This window comes from Aulostomus chinensis, chromosome 24 (assembly GCF_037954235.1).
Source record: "Aulostomus chinensis isolate RoL2024-O1b breed Wild chromosome 24, RoL_Achi_v1.0, whole genome shotgun sequence".
In the NCBI taxonomy this organism is placed as follows: Eukaryota; Metazoa; Chordata; class Actinopteri; order Syngnathiformes; family Aulostomidae; genus Aulostomus; species Aulostomus chinensis.
Genome location: NC_141343.1, coordinates 12003878 through 12020875, shown reverse-complemented (window position 1 = coordinate 12020875; position 16998 = coordinate 12003878). Strand labels below are relative to the sequence as shown.

General features: G+C 42.1%; 3 protein-coding genes across 6 annotated transcripts; all 3 read right to left on the bottom strand.

Moving 5' to 3' along the window:
- Nucleotides 1-109: 109 nt before the first annotated feature.
- cldn15a (claudin 15a) lies at nucleotides 110-8026 on the bottom strand. Of its 4 annotated transcripts, XM_086196848.1 has the most exons (7): nucleotides 7313-8026; nucleotides 4815-5497; nucleotides 3080-3274; nucleotides 2736-2900; nucleotides 2378-2459; nucleotides 2190-2297; nucleotides 110-1051 (listed from the first exon to the last, which is right to left on the bottom strand). In XM_086196848.1, the coding sequence occupies exons 2-7, from the start codon at nucleotides 4846-4848 to the stop codon at nucleotides 955-957; spliced, it is 681 nt and encodes a 226-aa protein (XP_086052974.1). In that variant the 5' UTR covers nucleotides 4849-5497; nucleotides 7313-8026; the 3' UTR covers nucleotides 110-954. The 4 variants fall into 4 exon arrangements, with proteins under 4 accessions (XP_086052974.1, XP_086052977.1, XP_086052973.1 ...); XM_086196851.1 differs by lacking the exon at nucleotides 4815-5497 and having other exon boundaries at nucleotides 3080-4574; XM_086196847.1 differs by lacking the exon at nucleotides 7313-8026 and having other exon boundaries at nucleotides 4815-6229.
- A 2786-nt stretch (nucleotides 8027-10812) lies between these two features.
- On the bottom strand, nucleotides 10813-13418 carry fis1 (fission, mitochondrial 1). Its single transcript, XM_086197868.1, has 5 exons — nucleotides 13296-13418; nucleotides 12713-12845; nucleotides 11482-11558; nucleotides 11275-11380; nucleotides 10813-11195 (listed from the first exon to the last, which is right to left on the bottom strand). The coding sequence occupies exons 1-5, from the start codon at nucleotides 13338-13340 to the stop codon at nucleotides 11092-11094; spliced, it is 465 nt and encodes a 154-aa protein (XP_086053994.1). The 5' UTR covers nucleotides 13341-13418; the 3' UTR covers nucleotides 10813-11091.
- A 137-nt stretch (nucleotides 13419-13555) lies between these two features.
- Nucleotides 13556-16968, bottom strand: LOC147238742 (cytidine deaminase). Its single transcript, XM_086197139.1, has 5 exons — nucleotides 16794-16968; nucleotides 16573-16695; nucleotides 15576-15687; nucleotides 15436-15493; nucleotides 13556-14269 (listed from the first exon to the last, which is right to left on the bottom strand). Exons 1-5 carry the CDS (start codon nucleotides 16798-16800, stop codon nucleotides 14156-14158), a joined length of 414 nt encoding a protein of 137 aa, XP_086053265.1. The 5' UTR covers nucleotides 16801-16968; the 3' UTR covers nucleotides 13556-14155.
- Between the last annotated feature and the right edge of the window lie 30 nt (nucleotides 16969-16998).

Sequence of the window (16998 nt, the reverse complement as noted above, 5' to 3'; positions counted from 1 at the left end):
TTAACATTCTTCAACTTTTTTTTTTTTGTTTTAAAAGGAGGGCGGAAATGAATTTTCCAGCATTTGTGACCATTAAATTAATTGAATTCTCTAGCCTGTCCTCATCATTATAGCTTGGCTAAGAAGAAAAACATTATATTCAATTTTTTAAAATGTTTTCACAGTGACAAATATTTCATGTGGTGTTGTAGAACCTGTGAAATTATTTTAAGTGCATTATTTTTTATTAAGACAATTTGTTTTGAGAATCCATGTAAATGAGCAGATAGATCATGCTAATGTGTATTTTTTCCACAAAGACCCCCCAAAAACATTTTCCCCACACTGTTATTTTTTTTTTCAGTGGAAGAAGATTTAGGAGAAGAACAAAAGAAGCAAACTGAAACGTCTGATATATAAATTTATCGTGTGCAAGGGTAAAAAAAAAAAAAAGAAAAGAAAAAAGGAAAAGGTCAAGAAACCACAAAAAAACATAACATGTCAGGTACTTTCTACAAAACTGTACAAAACTGCGATCATCACATTCCAGCTTCTATGTAAAGAGTGTCATCGTCTGCAGATTCTAAAAGCCACACGTTCCTTTGAAAACAACTGACAGTGTATTTAGTGCTGGAATGGGAACATAAATAAAATCAATCATGAATCATGATTAGCTTACAGCTTCAGTGCTAAAATTAGTTTCATGTACAAAATTTCCGCAGCCATTTTTCTTCGATTTATCTGGATTTCCTCTTGATGGAATATTCACCTGGGCAGAGTTCTGATTTATCATTTATACAGAAAATACACGTCTGAGTGTTGTTACACACAGTACAATGGTGCTGTTTTACCTTCATCATTGGACAAATGATGGGCTTTACTTTCACATGCGGTAGGTATGAACCCAAAGTTCTATCAGTGTAAATGTAAAAATGTTACATCCTCTCGTCGGCGCAGTTCTTTATCCGTTCCTGATCAAACGTAAGCATTTCGGCCGTACGTACTGGCAGCTACGCTTCTAGTTGGGGCAGGTCCAGAATACACGGTTCCCCTGGCTTGATACGGCAGAGGGCTGCAGATTGAGGGGAGAAAAATGTCAGTCGCAGGAGATGGAAAAACAAAAGGTTTCATAAGTGTTTTTTAGTTTTCGCACATTCGGATTTGTCGCATAAAATACAGATTTGTCAACAATGGCTCTTATTTTTCCACATAAAATGTCTCAGTACCAATAAAAGTGTAGCGGATGAACAACGTTCACAACACCAGAACCGGTAACCACGGCAGCTAAAAGGAATTCAGCCATCGCACTTCCTAACTGTCCAAATGTTGTCCGAGGGGGAAAAAAAGACCAAGGACACAAAATACAGAGTCGCTTTAAACCAAAATTCAGTCAACAACACGCGGACAACATGTTGTTCTCAGCCCAATCATCTGTAGCTGACTTAGTGTCTTATTTGAAAACAACACACTGGGGGGCTAAAACACAAAAATCTGAATTTCTAAAGACGACTTTCAAAGGTAGGTTGTTCATATATTTTCTACCCTTGAAATAAAAGAATAAATTTCACTAAAGTCCACCGGAAATTTCGACCCACTACAGAAAAACTCTACGTAGGTCTTTGAGTGCCCATGTGAGTAAAAATTAAATTCGAATTTCTAAAAATGTTCACTCCTAACATGAACAGCATGTAAACGTCATTGCTAACGTAGCTTTTGTCCCATTAAATGTGGTCATTGCTCAACAAAATCCTCACTAATAACTGACTATTAGCTCATGGCTACTTATTGACTTTGTCTGCTGCTGTCAATCAAAAAGCCATGGCCACGCCCTGCTAGTGGACCAGATTTTTTTTTTTTAAGTTTAAAAAAAAAAATAGTTTCCCCCTGCATTTGAATGCTTAAAACCCAAAAGACAGTTTCTGACTGCAAACAATTTCAGGACTACATGGTTTTATTTTTAAGACTGCGATAAAACCCTGGCGTTATACATATATATATATATACACCCCCCATTTAAAAAGGAATTTTTCCACTTTCCATTCACCTAATGAAATTGAAAATAATATAATTGTTGAAATGAAAATCAATCATTTGCATGGTATCTTTATGAAAAAAAACAACAACTTGTTTTTCCAGACCCTGAAAAGTTGCTAAACCCCTGTAAAGTCCGTGTCCTGGATAGAACACGGATAGAAACGTTGTTTACTTACTATTTTTCCTCTGTGCTGAGTTTACAGGAACAGGTGAGACAGGCTCCCCCGGCGATGGCGAGCACAGCAGAGCACCAGCCGATGTAAAGTCCCTCCCCTATTTCATACCTGCAACATACAACAGAGTATCATCAGCGAACGGTCGCACGCTGCGTGTCCGTCCGGTCTCCCCGGTGCCGTGGCCTTACCTCGTTCCATAATTGAAAGGGTCGAAGAATTCCTGCGTGATGTTGAAAGCGTACCAGGACACTGCCACCATTGTACACACGCCTTTTGTACAGGGAAGAAAAAGAAAAACCTAATTATACTTTAATGATTAAGAAAGCAGCGTTAGATAACACAAAGTCCGAGCTCCAAAGTCCAAGGTCTTGCAGGAAACCATCCCAAAATTCATGATATTCAATAAATCATCTGAATGTGCAAGAACACACCATCATAATTGATCAGTTTACATATTCATAAACAATAAAACATGGTGCATTTATACCTTCAATTAATAGTTGGGTTTTTTTTCTTAATTTAATTGATGTAATGATTTATCATTACCTTGCAGCATGAAAAGAACTCCAGCAGTGCCGGCGAGCCTGCCTTTAAGAACGTAATTTTCCCCTCCGGCCTTGGAACACTGCACTCCAATTAGAGCCCCCACCAATCCAAAGGTGCCCAACACTATCGAGGTGATCATCAAGGCACGAGACGCCTGAATATAACCTGGAAACAAACAGCCATCTGGATCAGCGCCAGCCAACACGTGACACCAGATAATCGCTGGTATGGGAGGTTAGCGTTCTGGCGAGCGATCAAATATTGATTGTGCTTTTAATTCAGTATTTCTAATGTTGAATTATACGCTTAAAACCCCAAATTTCTCCATGGATGGGTCAACTTACCACTCAAAGCCAACAAAGATGGGAACTCTCTGCAGTTGTGCACCCCCGTCGAGTCTGTCGCACAAGACATCCACAAGTTCTCGTAGATGGTGGAGGTGGTGATGACATTGCCGTCAACGGTGGAGGTTCTCCAGTAGCGGTTCGGCAAGGCGACCCCGACCATCACCCAGCCGATGAACCCTAGAATCAAAGCCACTACTTCCACAATTGGATCCATCAGTCCAGCGGCCAACAAGTGTCTGAATGTTGATTTGTGTAGAATTTTAAAAAAATAAATAAATAAATTTCAAAGTCAGAGGGTGGTTGAGTTTTGGCGTCCCCTTAGAGATGTGCTCAGCTCACCAGATATGTATAATCATTTATACGACTTGCTTTCTCTCCACCCCCTTTGCCTTCTCTCTCTCTCACACACACACACACACACACACACACACACACACACACACACACACACACACACACACACACACACTCTCTCTCTCTCTCTTTTTTTGAATTTTACACCCCTGAAACTGAGCAACTGAACAGGTGTTTATCGGCTCCCTCAGGGTCCAATGGTCATGTGTTAATGATACCGCGCCGCTCATGTTTTTACTTTTTCCATTTTCCGCTTTTAAAAACATCAGAACATTTTCCTGAACTGAAATCTTGACAATCCGATGGCTGAACGTCAGACAATTTCTTAATGTGCTTATTAAACACCTGCCACCCTCCACTCTTTTGCTACAAATATCGAAAGACCATAGGGTCACCATCACGGGCGTCACACCCTGTATTGTTTCGGATGTACACGGAATTGGACTGAATCCAAAAGTCTCAACCAGGAGCGATCGACGAAGGTCTAAAGTTTCCCAGTTCATCCTGCAGTTTCTGTGTTTGTGTGTCTTGATTAATTATCCTCCTGATAGCCGGGTCAGTGTTGTTGCCACATCCAGGGCACACAACGTTCACCAAACTGACAAGATTGAGATAAATCTTAAACCCAAGTTTCAGACGAAGTCTTGGAGCAAAACTCGCTCGTATAAAGGTCAAGAGCGGGGCTCAAAAAAATAGACTCAATCAATAAACCCGATACTTTTATGAGGAAGTGAGAGGTGAGGGCTGACGATCAATGGCACTGCAACGGTTGTAAACCTGTCTCAAAATATTTATTCAAGTTTTTCAGATAAGTTATTTGGGTTAAAACCCAATTGTCCCTTTTATTTAAAGAATCTTATGTACATGATTGTCGAGGAGATTTGACCACATTTCTGTGTTTTAAGCACATTTACATTGATTCACTTTCAGCTCGGCTGTTGTTTCCGGAAGTAAATTTAACGAAAAGTATCGCATTTTGCGTTGTGCAACAATAACTTATCAAATTAGAGGAAACTGGGGCAATTCCAACACACTCAGTTCCTCCAATCAGACACAAAGTGGAGCAAAAACATTTACTCTGCACAAGCTCAGTAGGACTCTCATTCTGCCTGTGGAAAAGAACCGCAGCTGATGTTGTCTGGAGGTTAAAAAAAAAGACAGAGAGAGAGTGAGAGAAGAACATGTTATGAACAGTATTTTTCCCCTCCTGTTGGCAAAAGTTTTAGATGACGGAAACAACTTTTAGCCATGTTATAATCAGTGTCGAGGAAATTTGTGAGGAAAGAAATGTCTTCCAGGGAGTTATTTAATAAAGCTAGCTGCTGAAGACTTCGCCCTGAAGTGTATTTCCACCTTGAAAGTACTCATACTTAGTTACCTTGGACTCCAAAGGATGTTTTCCCTTCCTGCATCACTTCTTTGGGACTCCAGAATGGAGAGAGGGCCAGCTACGTGTATTTAGGTCAACGCTAATGGCAACTTAACGGCTAACACAATAACAGTTTATTTGCAACTTAAAATAAAAGTGCTGGTGTATTACTGAACTCATGGCCGTATAAACTAGACGTGGATTACGCCTGACGATGTGCTTGAGAGTTTATGAACGGATGGTTTTTGTTGTTTGAAGTTTCGTTGCGGTTAGCCGTCAGTCGCTATTAGCATCAAGCTAAATATACATGGCTAGCTCTTTCTGTATTTTAGTGTGGCAACAAATGTCTTGGCGAGCTCAGAGCACCTATTTGTGAGTACTTGAAGGGCAAAATACCCTTTTTTTAGGGAGTAAAGTATCACTTTCATGAATGTACGGAACAAATTCTAAGGAACGTAACTCTCCCTGGCGGTACTGTACTGTCGTAGTAAAACACGCTTCTATCTGTCACTGTAGGTCACAGAAATCTCGTTCAGGCTGAGCAGAGACGGTGTGTATCTTACTGTGACTAATATGAGGATAATCTCCCGGGACAGCACGTGTGACCTTGTTTACCGAGGGAACGCTATCAAGAATTCAGCTGTTCTTGAAGTTATGGTCAGGATGTCCACAGGACAGAGGAGCGACTGCCGCTGCACAAGCAAAAACACTTGAATACATAAAATATCCACCAGTCACCTTGTTTGTCTGTGTTGACGTACTTTTACCTTGGACATTCAACATATTTCACAGTTCAAATGTGCTCTTCTCTTTAACAAAAAAAAAAAAGGATTTATTAAAACAAATGTGTTCGTTTTAGCGTAAAAGCGACTCAAAAAGATCAAATCATGTGTATTTGAACCGTTAAAAAAAAAACCAAATATTGTTGAACATTATAATTTTTTTGGTCTGTTAATTCATGTTTCTCATTTCAAAGTGAGGGAACGTGACTCAAACTTTTAATCATACGAAAAGCCTTGTTGTTTTTCCTGTAAATTAACAGCTTTATAATGACAGGAAATTAATGGAAACAGGGAGGGCCAAACTTTTGGCAGGTTCACGTCACGTTAGTTACTGCCAGTGTTAGTAACCGCTAGTGTTAGTTACCGCTAGTGTTAGTAACCCCTAGTGTTAGTAACCGCTAGTTTTAGTTACCGCTAGTGTTAGTAAACCCTAGTGTTAGTAACCGCTAGTGTTAGTAACCGCCAGTGTTAGTTACCGCTAGTGTTAGTAACCGCTAGTGTTATTAACCGCAAGTGTTAGTTACCACTAGTGTTAGTAACCTCTAGTGTTAGTTACCGCTAGTGTTAGTAACTGCTAGTGTTGGTAACCGCTAGTGTTAGTTACCGCTAGTTTTAATATCACCTAGTGTTAGTAACCGCTAGTGTTAGTTACCGCTAGTGTTAGTAACCGCTAGTGTTATTAACCGCAAGTGTTAGTTACCGCTAGTGTTAGTAAACCCTAGTGTTAGTAACCGCTAGTGTTAGTTACCGCTAGTGTTAGTAACCGCTAGTGTTATTAACCGCAAGTGTTAGTTACCGCTAGTGTTAGTAAACCCTAGTGTTAGTAACCGCTAGTGTTAGTTACCGCTAGTGTTAGTAACCGCTAGTGTTATTAACCGCAAGTGTTAGTTACCGCTAGTGTTAGTAAGCCCTAGTGTTAGTAACCGCTAGTGTTAGTTACCGCTAGTGTTAGTAACCGCTAGTGTTATTAACCGCAAGTGTTAGTTACCGCTAGTGTTAGTAAACCCTAGTGTTAGTAACCGCTGGTGTTAGTAACCTCTTTTACCACACACTTAAGAAAAGACACAATGAAATACAGGTCAGGTCACGTAGAAATCTGTATGAAAGGAGCCGACATATCAGAGCAAATAAACTCTCAGGTTGCTCTGCTTTTCCGGAGAGCGAACCTACAGGTGAGTTCAACAACACACCTGAGCGTCAGGGAAAAGTGGAACATGCCCCTCCATAAATGTCTCATTTTATGGCCGAGCTGTTTGCAAAGGCACCCCCCCCACACCTCCCCAGCTCCTCCATCAAACACAACTCCTCCATTGTGTTTGTGTAACTGGAGGCGAGTGTCACGGTGGCCTGAGAAAACACAACTTTATGTGAAACGTAAAAAAGAGGCTATTGACTCGTTCATTTGCTGTCCAGGAATAACTTGTAAAAAAGATGGGACGTCAGCAAAAACTGGGCCACACTGAAGGAGACGGACGCTGCTTGTGTCCGGCCTTCTTGTTCGATTTGAGAAATTCAAAATTACGGGTGAAAAAAAAAAAACTATTTTAACACGAAGAAAGAAGAAGAAGAAAGCTACTTTGTTGTTTTAGTGTTTTTTTTTCATAACGTGTCTTTAACTATAACGTATGTCTTGAGTGGAAACGATGCACAGAGGTTTGCTTAAACAAAAGCATTTAACGTGTCCATTCTGGATATCTCAAGTTAAAACAAAAAACAAAAACCTACCAAGTTTTCAGGTTTCCTGAGCTTTCATGAGCCCCAGTGAATGTTTGTAGAGTATCTGAATCAGTTTACTCCAGGTATTCCTAAGATATCGTGCTCTCGAGAGGCAAAACCTTGACCTTCGCCCACCAGAATCTTTTCAGGTCGGTCTTCAGTTCCAGTGGATGTTTGGGCCGCATTAGAAGGGAAAAAAATTTTAAAAATCCCTGGTGTTGATAAGAAGACGCCCACACTTGTCAGCAGGGATCCTGCCTTTTGACCTTTGAACATCTCAGTCTTTTCAGTTCATCCTTCAGTCCCAGTGGACAGCGGAGCAAAGTCTGAGGAAGGTTCCAGAGACGCCACTTCAACCAAAACGGGACAGAGCTCTCACATGTGACCTGACGGCGGCTTTGCCCGTTGAGCCCCAAAACCTCCGCGGTTCATTCGCTGCTCCCAGTGGCGAATCTGAACCCGTTCCCTCCAGGCCTTCCAGAGGTTCTTTAAAACCTGTTTAAAGGCCAAAAAACATATTTCAACTAAAAGGGACGGGTGTTGGACAAGTGGGTGGGGCTGGGACGGAAACAGCTGACATCAGGTGCTTCCATGCACCAATCAGGATTAAGCAACATTTAAATCCCCATCCAGGTTGAGATTGACGCGCGACCTCATGCCAGGCCGCTGAAGCAGATGAACAGAGCTCAGACTTGAGTTTAAACTCAGATTAACTTCACCAGGAACAGGAGGGAGTCGGAAGTGTCAAATAACAGAGTTGTCCTTGAAAAAGGAAAATGTTCATTTACTTTATTTTAACTTTGGTATTTTGTCATGAATATATATATATATATATATATATATATATATATATATATATATATATATATATGTTTTTGATGTTTAAAGTAGATTTTGTGGGATTTGAAGAGTTCCGAGGATCTTTTATGCGGTTGTAAGTTGTGTCGGGCAAATATTCCAACCATCAGACATCTGAGAGAACGACAACGCTACGAATCAGCTTGTTGGACATTTTCACGCTCACAAAAACAAACAAAAGAAGGCCACCTCATTTAATTTTAAGCAAGCAGTCATTGCAAAATTAAAAAAAACACTAATTGTATTAAGAAGATTTGGTCCTTTTTATCTCATCAAATAGTCCTGCGAATAAAAAAAAGGGCTTGATGGAACCAAAAAGGAAGGAAAAGATTAGAGGCAGGAAGGAAGAGCTGACACAACACATGAAGTTGCGAAAGAATATCAAGACGTTCCGTCTTCACGAGTACTCCATCTGTTCTCCTAGATTATACAGTAACTTGTAATTACTGCGTGATGACTTGAATACTTGGTGTGACACTGTGTTCTCAGACAGACTCCTTCTCTTCATCACGATCACTCATTAAAATCCCTGGATGAGTCTGAAGATGAGAGCGACTCTGAAGTCCTCTGTTAAGTCCTCTGTGAAGTCCTCTCCGATCTTTCCCTCGCGACCTCACGTCTTTCACCTTTAAGAGGATGATTATTATTTGCTCCGATATCCCTGGGCAGTTTCGGTCCTGTCAGACGCGTTAATGAGTAACGCGCCGTGAGGCTGATAACGCAATACACAACTGATACACACCACAAGCCCTCCTGTCATAAAGAAAAAAGAAAGAAAAGGCGGCGGATACTTAAATCTCAAGTGGAGGGGTCAAGATGCGAGGATGATTGACAACAAGCGAACTGGGCCACGAGGGATTTTTCACAAACACACAACTGCAGTTGCAGTAAAAATGAGAGGAATTTTTTTTAAAAAAAAGTGAAAACGCAGGATGTGAAGTTGACGCACGATAAATGGAGAACTACTTGAGTGGATGGTCAGACGCCAGAATCCTGATCCGGGGCATCTGGGAGCCTCAAAAACACATATTAGTCATTCCGTATATGTGACGTGGTGCCCTGCTGTCGAGTTTCAAGTACATGTCGGATTTTTTTTTTTAATGGTGCATATTTCTTATAATTTAATATTTAACACACAAAAAAAAACAACAACAACCCAAAAACAGTCAAACAGCCACAAGTAAATTAAATACAAATTGCCTTAAAATCAAGGGAATAAAAGAGGGGGAAAAGTTAAACTTTCAAAGTAAATAATCAAGAAAATTTGTTCCCTAAAAAGACAAGAAAGTTCCGACTGGGAAGGTCAGGGGTCGTTTTCAAAGACGGGAAAATTCAGTGCTTTGTTTTCTATACCTTTGATGTCATAAGACCTCGGGACCCCACGTCAGGACCAGATCTCAGGACTGGACTGGACATGAGGGACGCACCTCTCTTTATTGCCGTCTATATTTTATAGGAATATTTTACTCTGAAATTACTTTTGTTTTTTTCCATTTCCTGCACAATTCAATTTTTTTTTTCCCCAAATAGCTGTCATGGAATGTGACCGCGCAACTCCAAAATTAGAATCAGAACCGGAGAGATGCCACATCCCTGTTTTCATAGCACGGCATGTTTCATATTTTGGTGTTAAAAAAAAAAAACCGCTTTGTTTTCCAATAGCGTCCATTTTAAAAGACCTTGGGACACCAAATGTGTACCCCAATAGAAAACCATGAGTCAACAGTGTAAATTCACCTGACAATTAGAATGGGAAAAAAAATTTTAAAATCCAGGAAATCAGAAAACAAAATGAGTACCAGGTGGGATGAAGAGAAAATTCCGAGAAATATTCCACGTAAAATTTTAGTGCAAATTCCGCTGTGGTATTTTTCTGGAAGCTTCCAAGTCGCGTGAGCAGGGGGGGGAACCCAAGCCAGTGCCACACACCACTACAAGTCTAAAAGTAGAGGAAACAGGTCTTTTTACTGCATCTTGTTGCTTTTTTATACTTTATTGAAATATTTTAGAGCAAAATTAATTGTTACAAAGTTGTCATGTGACCTAGGGACCCCAGATCAGCGCCAGCTCTCAGTCCTAGACAGGAACGAGCCAACACACCTTTTTTTTCCCCCATGTTATTCTCTCCTACATCTTCTTCCTTCATTTTAGTGCAAGAACCAACATTTTCCGTATGCAACAAAATTTCCACTCCATGTGATTCCAAATGGATAAGAGTTACTGGTACTTGATGAAGTGTAGGCCACACCTCTTCCTGCGTCACGTGACACTCAAACACACAGAGGCAGGAGTGAAATCCGTCCGTTCAAAGTCTTCTTTTGTTTTTAATTTAACATGGAAATCACAACCAGTCACAGGTAACACGGTTAGGTCATGCATGCGTAGTCAGCCTTCCCTTTTTCTTGGGCTTTTAACTTGTAGATCAAAACATCAGGTTAACATCCACTGCTACGGCGGCGTCACGGCGAGCCCCGCCACCCACGCCAAGGTTACTTTTGGCAGCTACGCACAGCAAACCAACAACATTTCCGTTACAACGCGACGACAGAGGAACCTCGCCTGCACTTTGATGAGGACGTCATTGACAAAACGGGAACGTTAAGATGTGGAGACGAAGGTGCAGACTCAATAATCCCATGAGACGGGGCTGCTCTTAGTCCAGGTTAGCTTATATACACAAACAGAAATGGCGCCATGCTACAGCGTGGACAGACGGCAGCGTGGACAGACGGCAACGTGGACCGGCCTCGGCCCTGTTAGAGGGTGTAAACAGGTTCGTCAGTGCTGCTTCCCAAACCCTTTAATGTCTACTTATTAAAACTTCAAACAAAAACATTCTGTTTTTGAAGCCCCCCCCCCCAATTTTTTTTTATTAAGAATCAACGTTGTGAGTCCAGCAAAATGAAAACACGCGTGTCCCGTGTTCACTTTTAGGATTTGGCCGCTCCCTTTGACACAGCCAAGCCGATGAGTCCGGCTAACCCGGCCACGCCCAGACCGATTCCCCCGACGATCGCCATGCCAACCAAGCCATCTAGAACGAGACGTCGGGAGCGTCAGATTATTCACTCAGACAGCGGTGACAGATTAACCTTCCGCCAGGAGGTCGTTACCTTTCTTTAAAGCCTTGTTGATGAGCTTCTCCAGCTCGAGAGCCTGCTTGTTCCCCGGCTCGTTCCCCAGGAGGGTCCGGATGTATTTGAGGGCTTTTTCATACTCCTGGAACACGTAAACATCGACATTTTCATTGTTTTTTTTTTTTTTTCCATCATCATGAAGAAAGTAGAATGTGTAGAAAAGTCCACGTGATGAACGCTAACCTTGAGTCTGTAGTTGGCCACTGCGAGGTAGAACAGGAAGTCCCGCGAGTCGTTCTTTGAAGCTTTCTGAACGAGCTCTACGTGCCCCCCCCCCCCCAAAAAAAGAACAGGGGAAAAAAAGACAAACAAAAACATGAATATTCTACCAAAAATACAAATTCTTCCAACAGACACAAAATATAAAAATAAAGTTAATATCAGCGCTTCATAAAAGCTTTGATTCAAATCCTTCAGCAGCTCAAAAACTGCCTTCACACAACTCAACTCAGTGTTTAACATTTTCCAGAACTTCTATTTACTCATGTCAATAAATACCACATTTGACACTCTTGGCCCTGATACGGTTCACATTTGACACTCTTGGCCCTGATACGGTTCACATTTGACACTCCTGGCCCTGATACGGTTCACATTTGACACTCCTGGCCCTGATACGGTTCACATTTGACACTCCTGGCCCTGATACGGTTCACATTTGACACTCCTGGCCCTGATACGGTTCACATTTGACCCTCCTGGCCCTGATACGGTTCACATTTGACACTCCTGGCCCTGATACGTTCCACATTTGACACTCCTGGCCCTGATACGTTCCACATTTGACACTCTTGGCCCTGATACGGTTCACATTTGACACTCTTGGCCCTGATACGGTTCACATTTGACACTCTTGGCCCTGATACGGTTCACATTTGACACTCTTGGCCCTGATACGGTTCACATTTGACCCTCCTGGCCCTGATACGTTCACATTTGACACTCTTGGCCCTGATACGTTCCACATTTGACACTCCTGGCCCTGATACGTTCCACATTTGACACTCCTGGCCCTGATACGTTCCACATTTGACACTCCTGCCCCTGATACGTTCCACATTTGACACTCCTGGCCCTGATGCGGTCCACATTTGACACTTCTGGCCCTGATGCGGTCCACATTTGACACTCCTGGCCCTGATGCGGTCCACATTTGACACTCCTGGCCCTGATGCGGTCCACATTTGACACTCCTGGCCCTGATACGTTCCACATTTGACACTCCTGGCCCTGATACGTTCCACATTTGACACTCCTGGCCCTGATACGGTTCACATTTGACACTCCTGGCCCTGATACGGTTCACATTTGACACTTCTGGCCCTGATACGTTCCACATTTGACACTCCTGGCCCTGATACGTTCCACATTTGACACTTCTGGCCCTGATCTGTGTGTTTCGGGAGTCACGTACCTTCCAGGAGCGCGATGCCCTTCTTGATATCCTCCGAGTATTTGCTCCGAATGAGGCACCAGGCATATTCAAACTTGGTTTCTTTCGACACTGCGCCCTTCACCAGCTCATTGTTGTACTTCTTCTCGAATTTCTGTCAGAGTAAAACAAACGAATCCTCTACATCTTTAAAATCACGAGATATTTCATCAAAATCTCCGGAGCATCGGCAGAGACATTTTACGTAGGTTAACTTGCTACACTGCGTAAACTGCGTAGCACTCATTTTGTCATGTTTACAGAGAAAACCGTCAAGATTTAAGTCTCTGATCAGTAATATTAAGTTAATAAAAGAGCATTATTACGACACTGCTGTCCACATCAGTCGTATATAACTCAGATAACGTCAATATGAGCCGGTTTTGGTCATAAACAACATCATTAGCATTAGCTAGCTAAGTGACGCAACAAATTATCCGCCAACACGTCGCTTTCGTTTGGCTTTCAGCTGGTACAGATGTTAGGAAACATCTGTGTGCGTCGCAGAGAGGCTAATATAAACGTTTTTTGTGAAATAAATAGGTTTAGTAACGAGAGGACCTACCAGGAGATCCTCGGGGGCGACCACATCGCTCAACACAGCCTCCATGTTTCCGGAAACTGCGGCGGGACACGCCCACTTTTAGCACGTGACACGAGAACGTCACGACACGGCTTTTTCATGACTTCTACGACCACGACAGCAATAAAAATGATAATAAAAATAAAAATACTAATAAAAATACTGCTATCGAAAGCGGAAGTAGAGGAGGAAGTGCTATCACTACTATTACGAAGAATAAGAAATGTCGTTTAATGTATGTTTCCTTAAATTATATTTTATTTTTAAAACAGAACAGACATGGCAGCAAAAACGTACAAACAAATACAAATACATTGAAGGCCACAACGCCAGATTTGAGGTTTATTAGAATTTTAGAGGATGTGGGTTGTCTGACATCACCAAAGTCTTCAGAGTAATCTCTGACTTTGATCTTAGGGGTGTTTTTTTACTTTGATCTTTGAGTTCAGTTGGTCTGATGGTCAGACCCTAGGCGTGGGTTGTTCAAGGTGTGTCCTGGGGACCCCTGGTGTAAAAAAAACCAAACCAAAACAAAACAACCCATAATAATAATAATAATAATAATAAAAGATTGTGTAAATCACTGTTTATGCTGTTTTCTTTGTGTAAAATGAGTAAATTCTCTTAAATGTAGAAGATGAGAGATGAGAGAGGAAATGAACACAGACTGTTGTACAAGAAATGCAGTTTTACAACACGATGTGCATTTACTTTTGGGCCCCGTGACACGAGATTTTGATTTTTGGTCCTTCAAGTTTGAGTCCCCTCACCCTGGACCCTGAGACCCCAGACTCATGACCTCCTGGTTCCGGCCCCGACTCGTGGGCGCTGTTGCAGGTTGATCAGTTCTTTGTGAGGTGAATTGGAGAAAATGCTAACGGCAGCAGTTCGTTGAGGCTGGTCTCCTTGTAGGATCCATCCGGCTTGGTCAGGTACACAGTCCAGTCAGGTCTGAACTGGGGACACACATTCATGAAGGAGATGATAAAACAGTTCATTTTGACAACGAGGTGGGTTGTGGGTGCTGCTTTCTTCCGCTTTCTTTAAATTTTCATTTTGTTTTAGGTCGTAAACGGAAACAACTCCTGCTTATGAAATGGGAGAATTGTGTTTGATCTTCCTCCTTGAACCGGTTTTACACCACAACCAAGGGACTCCTAGAGTTCAGTGGCCTGCTGAAGTCATTTAAACGTGAAAACTCACTTCTAACCCGCTTAGATTTGACTATGGGAAGGGAGGAAAAAAAGACATCCATCCGTTTTCTACTGCTTCTTAAATTAAGGCTCAGGGGGGTGGAGCCTATCCCAGCTGACATTGGGTGAGAGGCGGGGTTCACCCTGGAAGGGTCACCAGTCCGTCACAGGGCCATCAGGAGCAATTAGGGGTTCAGTATTTTGCTCAAGGACACTTGGTCATGGTCAACGGGGGAAGTGAGGATGGAACCAGCGACCCTTCAGATGCTAGACGGCCGGTCTACCTCTGAGCCACCTCGCCGGAAAAAAGACAGTAAAACTTTTTACAGGATGAATTGTATGAAAATGACTTTGGATTTTATTTACTGACTAAAGGAGAAACAACAGTGGCTCCTCCAGTACTCCCTGCCTCTGCCTACTTTAGCACCCACATATAAGTACACAATACGAGTAAAAATATTCAATGAGTAAGAAATACAGTTGCTGAAATACTCTTTTTTTGTCTTGTCTTAAATTATGCATGCTAAAAAATAAATCTCCAAACTAACTGGAATATTTGCTAATTCATTGGGGTGGTGCCATAAACTTGATACAACCTACCACATTCCGGCCACTAAAATCGATTCCAGATTCCAGTTTATCGTCATCAAATCCCAATCCGTCCATGTTCAGCTGTATTTGGGTTTTTTACTCTCAATTGGTGGGGAAAAGAGCTTTTCGACAGTTTGCTAGTTGATAGGATACAAAATCACAAAATGTATCGTCTGGCAGTATATGGTGATACGTATCGTCAGGTCCCGGTTGATACCAGGCTCTACAGTAGAAAAGTAGTGAGAGTTTAAACTTAAAAATATAAGAGGACGAGCGAGAATGTCAACGATTAAATAAATAAATAAATAAATACATAAAACAGAAACGGAAGCTCTCACCTCCATCAGGACCTGCCGACACGCCCCGCACGGCCCAACAAACCGATCTTCGATATCACTGCACGGAGGACAGGAGAAGAGAAACGCGTAGGAATACGTTCTTGGTGTCTGGTGGCTGTCACCAACACTGGGATTCTCACCAAGTCACGGCGATAGCGGTGAACTTTCTGTGTCCTTCCGCCACAGCTCTCTGGATGGCCGTCCTCTCGGCGCACACCGTCAGACCGTAGGAGGCGTTCTCCACGTTACAGCCTGGAGACGACAAACGCGTCAGTCTTATTTATCTCCTCCTCCCCCCCCCCCCCCCCCCCGTTCAGTTCAGAAGAATTACAAAAATGCTGTTCGGTAGAATCATCACCGTTAAAAAGATAATCCACCAAAAGCTAAACTGCTGCCTCAGTGATAGGAAAGAGAACTAAAAATACAAAAAGAAAGAAAAAAAACCCCAAACAATCATTAAGCGTCATGATTGGCTCTGTCTATGTTGTAGCTGTTTGATTTGGTTAATACAGATGAAATGAATTAAGTCGTGATGTATATATAAAAAAAAGTTTAGGAGCAAATAATTAAATGTATAGTCATAACAATAAAATAAAAATTAAAATAATGATACTTTGTATGAAAGGCGAAGTAAAGAAAATGAATGATGTACCCTACAAGTGAAAAAGATAAAAGATAAGACGAGTTGAGATGAGTTTTGATAAGTTAAGATAAGACGAGACGAGTTAAGATTAGTTTTTATAAGTTAAGATAAGACGAGACGAGTAAAGATGAGTTTTGATAAGTTAAGATAAGACGAGTTAAGATGAGTTTTGATAAGTTAAGATAAGACGAGTTAAGATGAGTTTTGATAAGTTAAGATAAGACGAGATGAGTTTTGACAAGTTATGATAACATATGACCAATGAAGCTAGAATGAAGTAACAAATGCATGCATGCTTAAAAACTTTAAAAACTAAAAAAAAACCTAAAGTATTTCCAAGGTAAAAAGTAGTCTATAGTACACTACTATACAGTGTGTACTGAGGCAGACACAATAAGTACTTCCAGCCATTGGTAGTAGTGAAGAATCAAGAACTTCCCCTCGTGTTCTGTAAGTTTTGATCAAGTCAGAGGCCTCACCTGTGCGCTCGTTACCTGTGATTATAGCGCCATCTGTCGTTAATAGCGCAGCACCGACGGGGAAGCGGCTGTACGGGCAGTAGGCCATGTCCCGAGCCTCCAGGCACTTAGAAACCAGCTCTTTGACCTGATCTGCGCCTGAAACACAGGGTTAGTCAGCGGAAAACTGACCCCCACCCCCCCCCCCACCCCCCACCCACCTCCAAACTAAGTGAGAATCTGGCTAGTGGACTCGCCTGCCATCGCGCGTGAGGAGAACCGGTGGTGGTCTTGTCGAGTCGGTTCCAGCTGGATCTCTCAGGACCGATGACAGCTCCCTTCATGCGGTCCGCTAGTTCTGATTTTGGCCCCCGGATTTGCTGACTGCTGCCGGAAGGCATTGTTTACCTTCACCTTATTGGCTGATTGAAAGCCGCGTCATCGGCCAGTGAGGGACGCACC

What these genes read in the sequence shown, in the direction of transcription:
- cldn15a (XM_086196848.1), bottom strand. Translation starts at nt 4,848, where the DNA reads ATGCAGGAAGGGAAAACATCCTTTGGAGTCCAAG. An exon ending in AACATCCTTTGGAGTCCAAG is followed by an intron (nt 3,275 to 4,814) that starts GTAACTAAGTAT and finishes TTGTGGAAGTAG; the next exon opens with TGGCTTTGATTCTAGGGTTC. An exon ending in ATCTTTGTTGGCTTTGAGTG is followed by an intron (nt 2,901 to 3,079) that starts GTAAGTTGACCC and finishes GTTTGTTTCCAG; the next exon opens with GTTATATTCAGGCGTCTCGT.
- fis1 (XM_086197868.1), bottom strand. Translation starts at nt 13,340, where the DNA reads ATGGAGGCTGTGTTGAGCGATGTGGTCGCCCCCGAGGATCTCCTG. An exon ending in TGGCCAACTACAGACTCAAG is followed by an intron (nt 11,381 to 11,481) that starts GTTAGCGTTCAT and finishes TACGTGTTCCAG; the next exon opens with GAGTATGAAAAAGCCCTCAA. An exon ending in CAACAAGGCTTTAAAGAAAG is followed by an intron (nt 11,196 to 11,274) that starts GTAACGACCTCC and finishes GTCTCGTTCTAG; the next exon opens with ATGGCTTGGTTGGCATGGCG.
- LOC147238742 (XM_086197139.1), bottom strand. An exon ending in ACCGCTATCGCCGTGACTTG is followed by an intron (nt 15,494 to 15,575) that starts GTGAGAATCCCA and finishes TCCTCCGTGCAG; the next exon opens with TGATATCGAAGATCGGTTTG. An exon ending in GTCGGCAGGTCCTGATGGAG is followed by an intron (nt 14,270 to 15,435) that starts GTGAGAGCTTCC and finishes GTGTGTCCCCAG; the next exon opens with TTCAGACCTGACTGGACTGT.